We start from the raw sequence: 17,500 nt of genomic DNA on the forward strand, positions 1-17,500 counted from the left end.
AAAAAAATTAACATTAAACATATTAATATTTTATATGTCTTTATATATTTCTTGAATTTATCACTATATATAATAAAATTTATTTATTTTATTTATTCATCTATAATTGTTTTTTTTTTTTTTTTTTTTTTTTTTTTTTTTTCTTTTTTATACTTGAAATAGAATTATTGAATTAATAACTAAACCAATGATATAAAAGTGTGAAAAATAAGTCTTCGAAATTATAAAATTATCAAATATACGTTTGAACTTATAAAGCTTAGTATTATATGGTTCTTCATCTTTATCGATTTTTAGAAATAAATTTTTCCCATGTAGTGCCCATTTATTGACAGATTTAAAATAAAAGGTTAAGAACAAAAGAAATATATCTATAACGTAATATAAGCACACAAAAACAATAGCATTATTCATATGTTTTATATAAAAGTGTAGCATTTTATGTTCTTCTCATTTATTCATAATTATAAACAAATAAAACACATTTCTAAGGGATATTAATATATATATGTGATATATAAAATTATGTTCCTGATAATATCATATATTTTGTCATAAAAATGTAATAATATTATATATATATATATATTTAAATTTTTTTTTTTTTTTCAGAACTAGCCACTTTTTTTATGTGCCATTTATAATATATATATATATATATATATATATATATATATTTATTTATTTATTTAATCACATATATCTTTATTATATATATTTAATTATGTGTATAAAAAATAAATATTCATTTTGTTATAAATTTCTTTTTTATCATTTTGTGAAATAATAAAAACGACTTTATTTTAACAAAAGAATAATCTTACATTTATAATAAAGTAAAAAAAAAAAAAAAAAAAAAAAAAAAAATTATATAAAATTCAACATATAATGGCAAATTAAATATTGATGTATTAAATAAGTTCATATTAGTAAAAGCATATTTTTAGTGTTTCTTATTATTACGTGCATATAATATATAATATTTTTTCTTTTATAATATATAATTTTTATAGCTTATTTTATATAATTACCAAAATTTAAATGCATAATTATATATTAAAAAAAAAAAAAAAAAAAAAATACATAGTGTTTATTCTTATTATAAAGCTTATTGTATTTCTTAAGGTCAAATTATATGATATACGGAACTAATTAATTATTATTATTATTTTTTTTATTATAATAATATTGTTTCTTTTATATATATATATATATATATATATGTGTATATGGTTTTATAGGATTATATGACTATATGAACTTATATTTTTATAAGTGTGTGCAATATATATATATATATATATATTTAAAAACTATTTATATATTTATAAGTGTGGTGTGGGTAATTCATTCTAATGCCTGTTATAATGATAGTTCAATAAAATATTATAAATAAAATACGTGGGCCATTAAATAATTCGTCTTTTATATTTATGAGTTTATTCACTTAAAAAAAAAAAAAATAAGGTAAAATAAAAAATAAGAAATAAGAAAAAGAACTGAGATTGTTATAAGTGAAATAGGAATGTAGTTGTATAGTACGATATATATATGTAAATATATACAATATATATATATATATATATTTAATAAAATTTGGGCTCAATAATTTATGAAGACATGAATAAACATTCTAAATTAAATATAACATATATATATTATATATGTGTATATTTTTTATATCTAAAAAAAGAATGGTACAAAAAAGAAAAAAAAAAAAAAAAAAAAAAAAAAACTTTATTTATATAACATTTCCTGTTACATGAAATATAATAATTTAACCCTTAAAGTATTATTATATATAATACTTTATTTTATTTTATATTTTATATGCACACAATAATAATCTAATATACATTAAGGTCTTATATATTAATGTATAATATAATCATAATTACATTTATTCGATATAAGCAGTCTTTTCTATTTTTTTTTTTTTTTTCTAAAAAAAGTTATAGATGTTTTTAAATAAATATATAAACATGTACATATATATATATATATATATATATATATATATATATGTTGTTATTTATTTTATGTACCTTTAATAAAATTAATTTGTTTTATCAAAAAGGAAAACGGATTTTATATTTAAATATATATAAATTGTTATATTATCTATATATGTAGCATATTAATATTTCCCTTTGAAGAATAAATATTGAAGAAATATAAACATATATATTTGTTTCCTTATTATATTTAGGGATGAAATATGAAAAATATTTCACTTATGTTTTAAGAATTTATTACAATTTTATGTTAATGAGATATTATTTATTTAAAATATGTTTGTATATTTATAAAATTATAAAAAAGAAAAAAAAAAAAAAAACTTATATGAGTAATTATAATACATATGGGGACATATATTATTGGAATATATTATAAATAATATTGTAAATGATACTTTTTTGTTTGTTATTTTGTTAAATTTTCTTTTATAAATGAAAATAAATACTATAAAGAAAATATATATATATATATATATATATATATATTTCTTTATATATATTATATGTGCATGTGTATTTTAGTATAATTATATGCACATACATATTTTATTATATATAAATGTTATACATATTATATATATATGTATAGGTATTAAAAAAAAAAAAAAAAAAAACCTTACTTTTAGTAAATGGATTATTATATATATATATATAATACCATTATTAAATTATTATAACATAAAAATACACATTTATCAAATATTTTGAATTATAGTTTAACCAGACAAATTAAGTATTCAAAATAATAAGATATGTGTATATATATATATAAATGGTAAGAAAATATATACATAATATATATATAAAGTACATATAATTCAGTTTAAGGCACCACTTGTTATTAGAAGTAAGAAATAATACCATATAAATAAAAGAGGATACCATATATAAAATAATAAACATATAAATAAATAATATATAAAAAAAATAATAATAATTATATATATGTATATGTTATGCAATTTATAGTAATTCATTCGTTATTATATTAATACTACTATATATATATTATATGTTCATATTATTATTATATATATTTCTTTTTTATATTTCTTTTAATACTAAATTTATATTCAATATCATATTACAGTTAATAATATATTTTAAGAAGAATTTAAAAAGTTTTATTATATATATTATTCGTAGTGTGTAATTTAATTTAAAAAAAAAAAAAAAAAAAAAAAAAAAAAAACAGAAAAAAAACAGATGAACCCTAATTATATATATATATATATATATATATATATTTATTTTTCTTTTGAATTTTTCAAATGTGATTATTTAGAAATATAAAAGAAAGAATATATATTTATATATACATTTATATGTTTATTTATTTATACATCTTATTTTTTGTCTTTATAATATTATATATATTATTTCTTTTTTTTTTTTTTTTTATAATTTCTTATATATGATAATATTTACTTATATCTTATTTTTCTTTTCCCCAAAAAAAAAAAAAAAAATGTTACTTATATTTGTATTCAGTTGATTCTAACCTTTTTTTAATATTTCAATGTTACGTAATAAATAATAGTATATATAATTATAATGTTTATAATAATATAATTTTTATTATCTATTTGTATGATTTTTAAGTTATCATTTTTTTTATAGATTTTGTCATTTGATTTTTTATATTTAAAATTTATATTATTTACACCACATTTTATATAATGTGTATACCATTTTGATGTCTTTATTTATTAATATATGTATTTATTTATGTGTGTATTAATTTATTTATTGATTTAATTATTTATTCGTCTATTTATTCATTTATTCATTCATTTATTTGTCCATATATTTATTACTAATTTTTTTTTTTTTTTTTTTTTTTTATAACCAATTAACAAAGTAAGAATAAAATATGAACGAGTATAATAGTATATATAATAAATCCAAGTGTCATAATATTTCTGTATCTAAGGGCACAAGTCGAATTTTTAAAAAAATCAAAACAAAAAATAATTATAATTGCTTACCTATAAAAAAAGAAATACATAACCAACCTGATGGTAATAATAAAAGGAATATATCTGATAAAATTATTTCCGAAAATGAAAAGAAAATGCTAATAAATAATAAAAATAATAAGAATAAAAAAAATAATAATAATTATGCATTAGATATATTGAAAGCTATTGAGGAATATGAAAAAAATGAGATGGCAAATTCTCAAGTACATAATGAAAATGTGGAAAATATAAAATTAGAAAGAAATGAAATAGATTACGAAAAGAAATGTTATTCAAATGATAAGGAGAGAAACGAAGAAAATAAAAAAATAAATAATTATGATAAAAATATACAAGGTATTAAAATAGAAGAAGATACAATTGAATATAAGAAATTAAAAAAATATGATGTTGAAAAGAATAAAGTAAAAAGATTAGAATTAGTAATAGACATTGAAGAATATAATGATAATAAATTAGACAATGAGAATTTTTTACAAAAAGATTATACAAAAAATATATCATCTAATGAAAAGAAATATTATTATAATAATTATATTTTTAATGATGATTTATATAATAGTAAATTAAACTGTCTAACAAAAACATTAGATTTTTTGGCAAAAGAAGAACATATGAATCCTAATAGAAATTTAGATGAGAAGCATGATAATGAAAGTGTTTGTGTTATTGAAAAAAGAACTATAAAAAATTCTTCATCATGTGATGAAAAAGAAATTAGTGAAAAAATTAATTTAAAAGATAACTATGTTTTTTTTAATAATACAGAGAAAAACAAAAATAAGTTGAAAGATAAAAAAAATACAAGTAAAAGAAAAAAAATGAACCTCTCCAAAACATATGACAATGATCAAACGGAGATATATAAAAAAATTAAAAAAATTAACAATAAGAATGATAATTATAATCATATAAATGATCATGAAAAGTTTAGTGTTAAAAGTAACGTGAATTCTACAACAAGACAAAATAATAATAATATCAAAAAAATTAAAAATAATCATAATAATAAGTCAATTAATAAACCTAGTAATTATTATAATAGTAGGTCTAGTAGTAAATCCGATTTTAATATGAATAGTAACACAACAAGTACACAAAATAGTTACAGTAGTATTTATAATAATGATAATAATAATGATAGTTGTATTAGTAGTAATATTAATCATAACAATGATTGTAATGATAATCATAAAAATGATTGTAATGATAATTATAATAATAATAATAATAATTGTAATGATAATTTTAATAATAATTGTAATAATAATTGTAATGATAATTTTAATAGTAGTAAAGTTCCTTCTAGTAATTATAACAAAATTATGAATTGTAAAAATTATGTAAATTCAAATAATGATAGTACAAAAATACATATAGGTATAAAAGAAGAAAAAAAATATATTATGAAACAAGAAGAACATTTAGAAAATTTTATTAAAAATAATAGAATATATAATGATTCAGGTTGTTATGTTATAGGTGATGACTGTGTAATTCCAAATTATAAATATGAAGAAGATGATGTCTATGTTGAAATTATAGAAAATAATAATATCACTGATGGACATAATAATCTACAAGATAGCTTTGAAAAAATCAAAAAATTTTGCACGTCTTCAAATGTTACTACTACAACGAATAAAAATAAAAAATATAATAATAATGATAATAATAAAAAAAATGATAATAAAAAGAATATCAGTTTGTGTGATGAGAAAAAGGATGACAGTGAAAATAATAATAGGAAGACACCAAAAAATAGGAATGATGATCTTAAGAAGAGTCAGAATATAAATGATAACAAGGTTGAGGAGGAATATAAAAAGAGTACAAAATTAAAAAATAATAAAAATAATAAAAGTAATAAAAGTAGTGATGATGGTTATATGAAGGATGACGTTCAAATTAATAGCATTGAAGCAACAAACCACAACACCAATAATAATAATAATAATAATTATGATTGTGATACAATGTATGATGCTAATATTAATGAGAAATGTAATAGAAATAATACTTATAAAGAAAAGAGTTATATTAATGTAGATGGTTATAATGGTAATAAGAAGAACGATACTAATAATGACAAAAATAATAATAACAATATGAATAATGATAAACCTCAGGATGAATGCACAAACAAGAAAAATGTTAATAATAGTAGTAATAATAAGAATTATAATAATGATAATAAAAAAAAAAATAATAATAATAACAATCATAATAGTAAGAATAATAATAATAATAATAATAATAATAATAATAACCATAATAATAACAACAACCATAACAATAACAATAACAATAACAATAATCATAATAATCATAATATTTCATATAAATGTGACGAAAATGTGTTCCAAGAATTTAACGATTTTATGAGAAAAAAAATGTGGATGGAAAAATACTTACACAATCAAATAAACTGTTATGATGTTTTACTAGAAATAAGGAAAAGGGTACCTACCTGGGGTGATTATAAATGTAATTTTTTTTTTCATTGGAAGAAAATTATGGAATTAAATAATGATGAATTAAAAATTTATGTATTAATATTTAGATCCTTATGTAATGAAAATATCAAAAAAATCGATTTTTATATTTTAAAAATTATCTTAAACGAATTAGATGAATTAAGAAAAGTAAATGAACCACATTATGTGTCTTTTGAGTTTACAAAAGATTGTATAAATAATGGAGAAACAACATATGTTGATTCTTCTGATGTATATTTTAATATGAATCAATTTATACAACCATGGTATATGAAAAATTTTAATAAATCTATGGATATAAATAAATTATTGAATTCATTAGATATCTTAGAAAACCAAAGGAAAAAAACATATATTGTTCATGGCATGGAAATACCTGAACACCTTTTTAATATGTATAATAATACTAACAAAAATAAAGCTAAAAAAAAACAAACACATCGTAAAAAAAATGAACATGAACATCCACATGATCAACTAACTACACATTCTGATGTACGTGTAAATAATCAGGTAAAAAATAATGTTCAGAAGAAATCGCAAAATTATATACATACAGATGGAAATAAACAGGAAAAAAACTGTAGATATTTAAAAAAAACAGATATATTATCAAATAACGAACTTATTAATAATATGACACCCAATTCGGATAATGGAAAGGCAAAAAATATAAATAAAAATAAAAATATCAATGAATCTGCAAAAAAGGCATCAACTAAATATTGCAACAAAAATATTAGTAATAATAATAATACTAATAAAACTCATAATAAATATGAAAAAACACCGAAAGATTGTGAAACTAAACAAGTGAATAAAACATTAAAAAAAAATGCTAACTCTACCAACACTAATAAAGGCAAAAAAAGAACAGGATTTTATGATTTAGAAATTGATGGAGTTATTTCATCATTTGAAGCTAGAAAAGGTGTTTATTATGATAAGTCCAGAAAACTATGGAGAGCTAACTGGAAGGAAAATGGAAAAATACAAACAAAAGGTTTTTCAGTTAACGGTAAAAATATAATGAAATATATATGTAATAATAATATAATATATGTTCATATTTTTTTTCTTCTCACATATAATAATTTTTATTCTTATTTATTATATATATTTATAATGTTATTATAATATTGATATATATAAAAATTAAATTAACACCATTTAATCATTTAAGCATATTAAATATTTCATGCATTCATTGTAATATTATATTATATTATATTTTAATTTTTTTTTTTTTTTTTTTTTTTTTTTTTTTAGAATATAAATCGGTTCAACTAGCTAGACAAAAGGCTATTGAATGGAGAGAGAAAAAAGAAGCTGAATTATTGTTATAAAATGTTTTACATATACTTTTTCATTAATGCATATAACATTTTAAATATTTCTATCATATTATTATATATATATATATATATGTTAATTTTAATTTTACATATTTATTTTATATACCTTTAAAACAAATTATTTCACCGAAATTTTATATATTATATTTTTATGTGTTTATATATTTATACGTTTATAGTTAAATATATATATATATATATATATATATTATAAGTTGGAAGAAATATGAAAGATTGATGAAAATCTTTCTTTTCTAATTAATAGTATCGTTTTGTTTTTTAAAACTTATTTTTATGTCTTTAGACATTAATAAGAATTATAATATTTTAATATGTTGATAAAAAAAGAAAAAATTATAATAAAAATTTAAATAGATATTAATGAAATAATTCAAATCTTTTTTTTTCATTTTTTGGATAATTTAAATGGTATTATATATATATATATATGTAAACCATTATATGTATAAATATATCCACATATATATATATATATATATATATATATATATATATTTATTTATTTATATTTATATTTATATATTAATATATCAACAATTTGTAGTCCGATGGAAGGTGCAAACTAAAAATATATGAACATTGTATGTGCTTATATAATTAAACTTAAAAGGTAAAATTTTATATTAATTGAATTATTTATTTTGCTTCATTTGTGTATGGAGATGGATATGATGATATAAAAGATGATATATCAACAGCAAGAGAAAAAATATCAGATGCTGAAGAATTATTTTCAATATATTGAATAAATGACATATTTGATAATTTGGATTTTTCTTTTAAATAAAAATATAAAACAACAGATTCATTAAAAAATTCTGCTACGTTTTTTATATCATGTGTTAATAATCCCAAGGTTGTTAAATAATTAGATCCAATATTGAATGATTTTTGATTAGACGATTTATCTTTTAATATATCAAAATATATATTTAATTTATTACATAATAGATAAAATTCTTGTATATTAAAAGTACAATTTGATGGATTTAAATTAAAAAAGTTATTATTTTGAGAATATTGTAAATAGAAATATTTCCTATTAATATATTTATATAATGCGTATGTATTTTCTTTAGTTTGTTTTACATATTCTTTGAATTCTTCATTTTTCATTAATTTAAAAGAAGTAAAGAAGGAAAAAAATATATTATTTAAATATGCATCACCAAAGGTATGTTTTAATTTTTTCTCATAATCATATTCAATTATATGACCATCTGTATTTACACATTTATATCCTTTTTTATAAAAAATAACAAAACTATTATGTGCTCTGAAATTCTCATTAAAATATGTAAAAACAATATCTGAATGATCAAAAGGAGAATTAATAAAATTTTGTGAAATTAAACTAGCTTTGTTATTCATATTGGTAATAATAATAGGTTTGTTATGTATTTTATTATTTTTATTTTTTATTCCTTTAATAAATTTATCATAATCAATGTTATAAGGATTATTAGATTCGTCAATATATATAATGTCTGGATTAAAATCATTAGAAATTTTTTGCATTTCATTATAATTTGGTTCATTTATATTTTTTATATTAACAACATTATATATATTTTGCATTATATCACTACTTATATTATTTTCTATATTTTGTTCTAAGCAAAAACTTATGCGTAATATTTTACATTCCTTCTTTAAAAAATGTCCATACAATTTATTGAAAAAATAATCATCAATAGATTTGTTATTGTTATTATTAAGTGAAGTGGTACTAATAAGGCAACCCCAATATTTTTTTTCCAAATTGAATGAATTTAAGGCTATATATTCTAGCATTTCTATATCCTTATTATTCACAAATATATTTGGATTTAAATCTAAACTTAAATATTCCTTCATATATGTAGGCATTATATTATTTACAACAGATAAGTTTATATCATTCTTATTTTTATAACTGTTTAATATATTATAGGTCTCATCATCTATATCTTTTAATCGGCTATGATTTCTTAGAGAATAATAACTGATGTATCTATGGTTTTTCGCACTTACATTTTTAACAAACTCTTTCAGCATTATTATATGTTCAAACAAAAATTATTTTAAAAAATAAATTAACAAAATGTATATATATATATATATATGTATTCAAAAGGATGAATGAATGAATAAACATATAAACTCGGAGTGTATATTATTATATACACAAAACAATTGTATATATTATATATATAATAAGAAGAATCAAAATTTTACCTTCTACAAAAAAAAGAAAAAAAAAAAAAAAAAAAAAAAAAATATATATATATATATATATATATATATATATATTAATAATTTTACCATATGAATATTTTATTTTATTTTTTTTTTATTTAATTTTTACGTACACCTAAACTCATTGCCAAATAACATTCAACACACATAATAAGCAATATCATCTACAAATTATATTTATTATTAATATTTTTTTCTTCTTTTGAAATATATATATATATATATTAAGATAAATAAACACATATATATAATATATTATTATATTTATATATATATATATATATATATTCATAAAATATTAAAAAATGTGATTATTGTCATTCTTTGAATTAATCCCTAATGTGAAGAATAAGGTTTCAGAACCTTCATATTTTTTTGTTCATGTTATTCTTTAAATATTTATGTATTATATATATATTTAAAAAAATATACATATATATATATATTTATTTATTTATTTATTTATTTATTTATTTATATTTATTTGTAAAAACTTTTCAACTGTGCCATCCCTTTATTTATTTTTTTTTTAAATGTTCAAGAATTTGTTAATTCAATCATTAGAATGTAGAGAGAAAAATTATTTAGCATCATGCGCAAAAAAAGAAAAGTTTCCATTTTTTAAAAGTAGAATTTACAATAATGAAAATATATTAGTACATAATAATAAGTATAATTTATGTATAAATAGTAAATATGGAAAATACAAAAGAACGAATATATATTTGATGAATTATAAAGGATTTATAAGTGTTGTAGATAAATATGTGGATTATAAAAAAGAGTCACCTTCTGAAGAAGAAAAACATTATAAGGAGGGAAAAATAAATATAAAGAATAATATGAACTCTATAGAGAAAATATTAGATGAAACAAATTCAATGATATATATAAATGACATTTGTTTAAAAATGGATCAAAATTTATTGAAGTGTCAAAATTATGAGGATGTCCTTTCTATTCTTATTACACATAGAGGTGCCTTATTTTTACAAAATTTGATTACTGCAATTCGTATGTTGAGTGGATTTGTAATTGAACAAAAGAAGGAGAATTTAGAAAAGGATAAGTTGAATATGGTAAGTGATTATACTAAAAAATATACTACGGAAGAGAATGAGATGGATAAAAATATAAGATATGACATTTCTGATTATAAGGATAACCATATGATTGACAATAATAATAATGAAGATATATCATATAATAATAATGAAGATATATCATATAATAATAATAAAGATATATCATATAATAATAATAAAGATATATCATATAATAATAATAAAGATATATCATATAATAATAATCATGATATATCATATAATAATAATAAAGATATATCATATAATAATAATAAAGATATATCATATAATAATAATCATGATATATCATTAAATAATAATCATGATATACCTTATAACTACACAGGTATTGAAAAGATAGAAAATAATCTAATTGAAAGATATAAAAACATATTTGATATATTAAATAATAAAGTTTTAGTAGAAAGTGAAATGAATACACAAGGAAAGAAAAGGAAACTTGAAGATATTATTGTATTAGATGAAAGATTTCATCTTCTCATTGATGATATTTATAAAAATCGGAAACATTTTGATGTTTTATCTATTTGTCATATTTTGATATCTTTAAAAGAGTTAAATTATAAACATTTCCTTTTATTTAATTCTTTTGTTAACCCCTTAAAAAATTTTGATATATATATTAAAGAACAATTTTCAAATAATCAAAATTTCTCTTTTATTTGTTCGACCATACAATTATTACTTGAATGTTTTAATACATATATATGGGCAGGGTATTATAATTTAAATATATATAACAAATTAATGAACTCAATTTTGTTAAATAAATTTATATATATAAATAAAAATACAATATATACACAACATTATGACCAGCTAAAAAATTACACATATATGAACTATGAATATAATATAAATTATCCAATGGCAATAAAAGACGTGCTACATTTTTTTGATATAAATGAAGACTTTTATTATATTGGACATGTAAAAAAAAATAATGATAATGCATATGATTCTATAAATGAATTATATACTTGTGATAAAAATCAAAGTGAAGAAAATAAAAATAATATGAATAATATAATATATCAGAATAATTATGAGAAAGCAATAGGTTTGAATAAAAATAATATTGATAATGATATAAATAATGATATAAATAATGGTGATATAATAAATAAAAAAGAGAGTGTTTTAAATATGGATTATATAAAAGGATCGAAATCAATATTTTACAGCTTGTGCCCTATATTTTTAAGTCTTGAATTATTTTTGAAAAGTATAGAAATATACAAAAGCATATATGTATATAATTCTTTATTTTTTATGATTGCTGAAAAGATGGTTTATTATTACACTCAATATTTAAGTCCATCATGCATAAGTATGATATGTGAAGCATTTTCTAGACATCGGATTTTCAGCATAGAACATGATAGACTTTTTTGTCATATATCAAAATTAGTTGAAAATAATTTTGAAAAGTTTTCTTTAGAACACTTATATATCATTTTATCTTCATTTAAAAAAATGAATCTCTTTTTCGAAAAATGTATTATTTTAGTATGTAAAAAGTTTAAGAAACATTTTTCCTCATGCTATATAAGAAGACAAGAATCTATATTATCATTAAATGAAATATCAATTTTAATGGAGAGTATAACTTTTTTTAATTTTCAAAATAAATATATTGATGAATTTATTGTTTCATGTGTAAATTATTTAGAAGATTATATAGATGACATTGAAGAAGAAACCTCTATAAATATTTCGTACGCATTAATATTATCTAATATGGTTGATATTAATCCATACTTCTTTTCATTTATATGGAGAAAAATAGGAAAAACAACTTACTGGGAAAAACGAAAAACTCAAATTTGTTTATTATGGTTATCACATATGATACAATTTAAATGGTTAGAATATGATTTACCAAAATTTTGTGTTTTAGAATGTTTAAAAGTTTTTTATTTAAAAAGAAAAGAAAAGAAATTTTCCAATTCAAAAATTATTCAAAACATATCTAAAATATTAAACAATATGAATATTGAACATGATATATATGTAGATATATATGGTCCATATATATTAGATATTTTAATAAAAAATACAAGAAATGTCTTAATGCTTACGCAAGATACCACAAGAAATGAAATAAATAAAGATTTAGGTGACTTCAAAATTATTTTAAATCATTTAAAATTATTTGGATATAAAGCAAAACCTATTAATACCAAATATTTTGATTCTCTCTCTGATGAAATGAAAGAAAATTATATTAAGGATGTCTTAATGAATTTTTAGTATTATCCTTTTATAAGTATATAATCATAAATATTACAATAATATATAATTGATAGAGATATAAAATTAGGAGGACTTTAATATATATTGTATTATAAAAAAAAAGGAAATATTGCTATTTATTCGAATATTTATTCATTCCACTGTGATATAAAAATAAATAAATAAATAAATAAATATATATATATATATATATATATATATATATAAATAAATAAATATATATATATATTATATATATATATATATATATATATACACATACATATTTATATAACATAAATTATATATATATATATATATATATATATATATATATATATATAAATATATATATATATATATATATATATATATATATATATATATATATATATATATATATATATATATATATATATATATATATATATATATGTGCACATATCCTTTTTGTGTATGTTAATATCTTAAAAGTATTTATTTTTTATTCATATTTTTATTAATGTATTGTTGATCAAATAGTTGTATGTTTAAAAAGAAGCTAAAAAAATAATAGAACATAAAAAATGTTAAAAAAATTATATGTGTATGTACATATATATATATATTTTAAAAAAAAGAAAGGAAAAAACATTATTAAACATATATGTATAATAATATGTACTATATATGATATATAAGTACATATATATATATATATATATATATATATATATATTTATTAATGTTCTTTCCTTTTTTACAATTTTTTTTTTTTTATGTCATTCATATAACTTTCATCCATTTGAAGTAGCTGATTTGTCAAGGTGTAGAAAAGATTTTCTATGCTTTTCATTTTTTTATTATATATAAAAGTCTTTTTTAAAACTGTCATATAATAAAAATGCGGTTTGTAAAATTGAGATAAGGTATTATAACCTATATGCTTAAATACATAATATTCATTTATTTTATTAATATATAATTTATTTGTTTCCTCTTCTGATAATATATTGCGATCATTATCGTTTTTCTTTTTATCATTTTCTTGACTTAAAGAAATAGATATATTAGTCTGTCTTTCATTGGCATAATATAAAATTAAAGCTATATTAAAATCATAAGTTTCATAACAACCTATTTTATCTATTATATTATTTAATATATAAGAGAAAAAGTTTTTTCTATATTTCTGTATTATATTTGGTATAATATTAATATTTCCATCATTCAATATTTTGTTATTTAATTTGTTATCAATATTATACCATGGGAATATAAATATAGGTATACTTAAAAATATATATAAGTATACATAAAAAATTATACATTCAATATTTTGATAATTATTAGTAAATTTTGTACATAAATTTAAGACATTAATAAATTTATTTAAAATGTTTTGAAAAGAAATATTTTTATATTTCCTACATATATCATATTTATATCTCTTTAATTTTATAAGGTTCTTTATTATATTATTATTATATATATGATTTGTATAGAAAAAGGTACGAGTATAATTTTCATAGCATTTATTATAACAAAATAATATATATTCATATACTTCTTGAAATTCACTTAATATATTATATAAATGAATATGTACCATATCATTATTATTTAGCTGGTTTATTAATATTTGGCTATTTTTTGATAAAATGTTTTTTATATTCCCCTTATCATTATTTGGTAATTCACATTTATTTATAGAATATAATATATATAAAGTTTCATATAAACTTTTCTTTTCCTTATTTATATATATTTGTGTAGTTATCAATTCATATGATGAATATGAAATATATTCTATTTCATCTTTTATATTATATATTTCACTCAATACTTTTATTATTAAAACAGGTGGATTAAAAAATCTCAAAATTTTCTCATAGTCATTTTTCCCTTTCTGTTCTTTTCTATAAGTATCATATATTTCATCATAAATCACAACAATTTTTTTATCATTCTTTTTTAACTTATTTTTTATCACATCATCCATTTTATATTATATATAAACTTCTAAGCTTAAACTGAAAAAATTAAAATAAAAATTAAAAAAAAAATATATATGTAATATAATATATAACTGTAACATTTGGAACAATACTTTATTTATATAGATTGTTGTATATTTTCATTCTTTCATTTTTTTTTTTTTTTTTTTTAATCAGAATTTAAACAAAAATAATTTAAAAATGGATAGATACACATGAATATATAATCTATATCTTTCAAAAAAAAGGAAAAACAAACTTAATAAAACTAATATATATATATATAATATAGTAATTGTTATTTCTTCATATTAAAATATATTTCCTTTTTAATATAAAATATCAAATAAATGCAAAATATATATATATATATTATAAATAACAAACGTTTTAATTTCCTATATTATAATAATATAGATATTTTTAAAAGGAATAAGTAAGGTATTTTGTAACGTTATGATAAGATGTTTATATATATAATATGAATGTGGATTAAAAAAAAAAAAAAAAAAAAAAAGTGTATATGTAGAAATAACCTTAAATTATTATAATTTTTTTTTTTATTTAATTTTATTATTTTTTTTTTTTATATTAAAATGGAAATTTATAATTATTCTTTAAGATTTTTCAAAAGAAAAACTATATAAGTAATAGATGCATTTTTATATATTAATAATTATAGAATAAAAACTTATTATTATTATTTATGGGTTTAGAAAATATTATTATTATATTTTATGTGATTTCAAAAAAAAAAATAAAAAATAAAAAATAAAATATTACCTTTGTATATATATATATATATATATTTATATATGTATTATTATTTGCTCGTTTTTTAATGCATATTATAAAATTTCGAAAGTGATCTGTGTCTTTTCTCCTTTTTGGATGCTTGTTGATTATTATTAGGTATATTTTGTATGAATGGATGTCCTTTAATTTTAATATTTAAATTTGTTTCATAACCTAATAAATTATTATCATTTAAATAATTTAATTTTTGTAAATAATGCTTTTGATCATGTTCACTTAATTTCCGGAATCCTCCTCCTGTTCTTAAAATAAGTTTAATATCAGATGGAGAGTCATCAAGATTGCTATCATTGAATTGTTTTCTATATTTTTTATTATTACAATTATTATAGTTTTTCTCATAATTTTTATTACTATCATAGGTATTTATATTATTATTTTCATATTTTTTGACATATCTATGATCATTCTTCTTTTCGTATGTGCTATCGTATTTTTTTTCGTATGGGTCATCATATTTTTTTTCATATAAACTATCATATTTTTTTAGATATGCACTGTCATATTTTTTTTCATATGAACTGTCATATTTTTTTTCATATGGGCCATCATATTTTTTTTCATATGCTCTGTCATATTTTTTTTCATATTCACTGTCATATTTTTTTTTTTCATATGCACTATCGTATTTTTTTTCATATGCACTATCGTATTTTTTTTCGTATGGGTCATCATATTTTTTTTCATATAAACTATCATATTTTTTTAGATATGCACTGTCATATTTTTTTTCATATGAACTGTCATATTTTTTTTCATATGGGCCATCATATTTTTTTTCATATGGGCCATCATATTTTTTTTCATATGCTTTGTCATATTTTTTTTCATATTCACTGTCATATTTTTTTTTTTCATATTTTTGATTATAATCATTTACATTATTAATTTTTTTATCATTGTTACTATATTTCTTGTTGTCTTGTTCATTTTTCCTTTCATCATATTTTTTATAATCTCTTTTGTTGTAGAGAGTACTATTATCAGTATGATAAGTATCCATCGAATTATTTCTATAATATTTATTATTATTTGTATCCCACTTATTATCTACATAATCGTATGTTTTTTTTGGTTGTAGCACGATATCTGATTTTTTCTTCTTATTATAATATTCATTATTTTTATTTGAATCTTCTTGTTTTTTTCTATCATTTTGTTTTTTATTAGAATAATAATTATTTGAACTTGGTTTTTGTGAGGTGTTTTTATTTAATAGATATTCGCTTAATGTTCTTTCTGATAAAACATTAAT

General features: G+C 17.4%; 6 protein-coding genes across 6 annotated transcripts in view; 2 read left to right on the plus strand and 4 right to left on the minus strand.

The window, feature by feature from the left end:
* PGSY75_1455900 (putative dfg10 like protein) overlaps positions 1-438 on the minus strand; it is a gene marked incomplete at both ends in the record, with an annotated part of 2,109 nt that extends 1,671 nt beyond the window's left edge. The window contains one exon of the mRNA XM_018788243.1: positions 154-438. Coding sequence (XP_018639616.1) covers positions 154-438 — 285 coding nt within the window. The remainder of the gene's footprint in view (positions 1-153) is intronic.
* Positions 439-3,891: 3,453 nt separating this feature from the next.
* PGSY75_1456000 (transcription factor with AP2 domain(s)) lies at positions 3,892-7,844 on the plus strand (the record flags this gene model as incomplete). The annotated part of the gene is made up of 2 exons (XM_018788245.1): positions 3,892-7,516; positions 7,768-7,844. The coding sequence occupies 2 exons, from the start codon at positions 3,892-3,894 to the stop codon at positions 7,842-7,844; spliced, it is 3,702 nt and encodes a 1,233-aa protein (XP_018639617.1).
* A 666-nt stretch (positions 7,845-8,510) lies between these two features.
* Positions 8,511-9,911, minus strand: PGSY75_1456100 (putative serine hydroxymethyltransferase; the record flags this gene model as incomplete). The annotated part of the gene is made up of 1 exon (XM_018788246.1): positions 8,511-9,911. One exon carries the CDS (start codon positions 9,909-9,911, stop codon positions 8,511-8,513), a length of 1,401 nt encoding a protein of 466 aa, XP_018639618.1.
* Positions 9,912-10,645: 734 nt separating this feature from the next.
* PGSY75_1456200 (putative SNARE protein) lies at positions 10,646-13,471 on the plus strand (the record flags this gene model as incomplete). Its single annotated transcript, XM_018788247.1, has 1 exon — positions 10,646-13,471. The coding sequence occupies one exon, from the start codon at positions 10,646-10,648 to the stop codon at positions 13,469-13,471; it is 2,826 nt and encodes a 941-aa protein (XP_018639619.1).
* A 721-nt stretch (positions 13,472-14,192) lies between these two features.
* Positions 14,193-15,434, minus strand: PGSY75_1456300 (hypothetical protein; the record flags this gene model as incomplete). The annotated part of the gene is made up of 1 exon (XM_018788248.1): positions 14,193-15,434. One exon carries the CDS (start codon positions 15,432-15,434, stop codon positions 14,193-14,195), a length of 1,242 nt encoding a protein of 413 aa, XP_018639620.1.
* An 833-nt stretch (positions 15,435-16,267) lies between these two features.
* The window catches only part of PGSY75_1456400 (hypothetical protein), a gene marked incomplete at both ends in the record, with an annotated part of 3,536 nt that continues 2,303 nt past the window's right edge, over positions 16,268-17,500 (minus strand). The window contains one exon of the mRNA XM_018788249.1: positions 16,268-17,500. This exon is cut by the window's right edge and continues 1,679 nt beyond it. Within this exon, the coding sequence (XP_018639621.1) occupies positions 16,268-17,500 (1,233 nt within the window).

The sequence above is a fragment of the Plasmodium gaboni genome, chromosome 14, assembly GCF_001602025.1.
Source record: "Plasmodium gaboni strain SY75 chromosome 14, whole genome shotgun sequence".
In the NCBI taxonomy this organism is placed as follows: Eukaryota; Apicomplexa; class Aconoidasida; order Haemosporida; family Plasmodiidae; genus Plasmodium; species Plasmodium gaboni.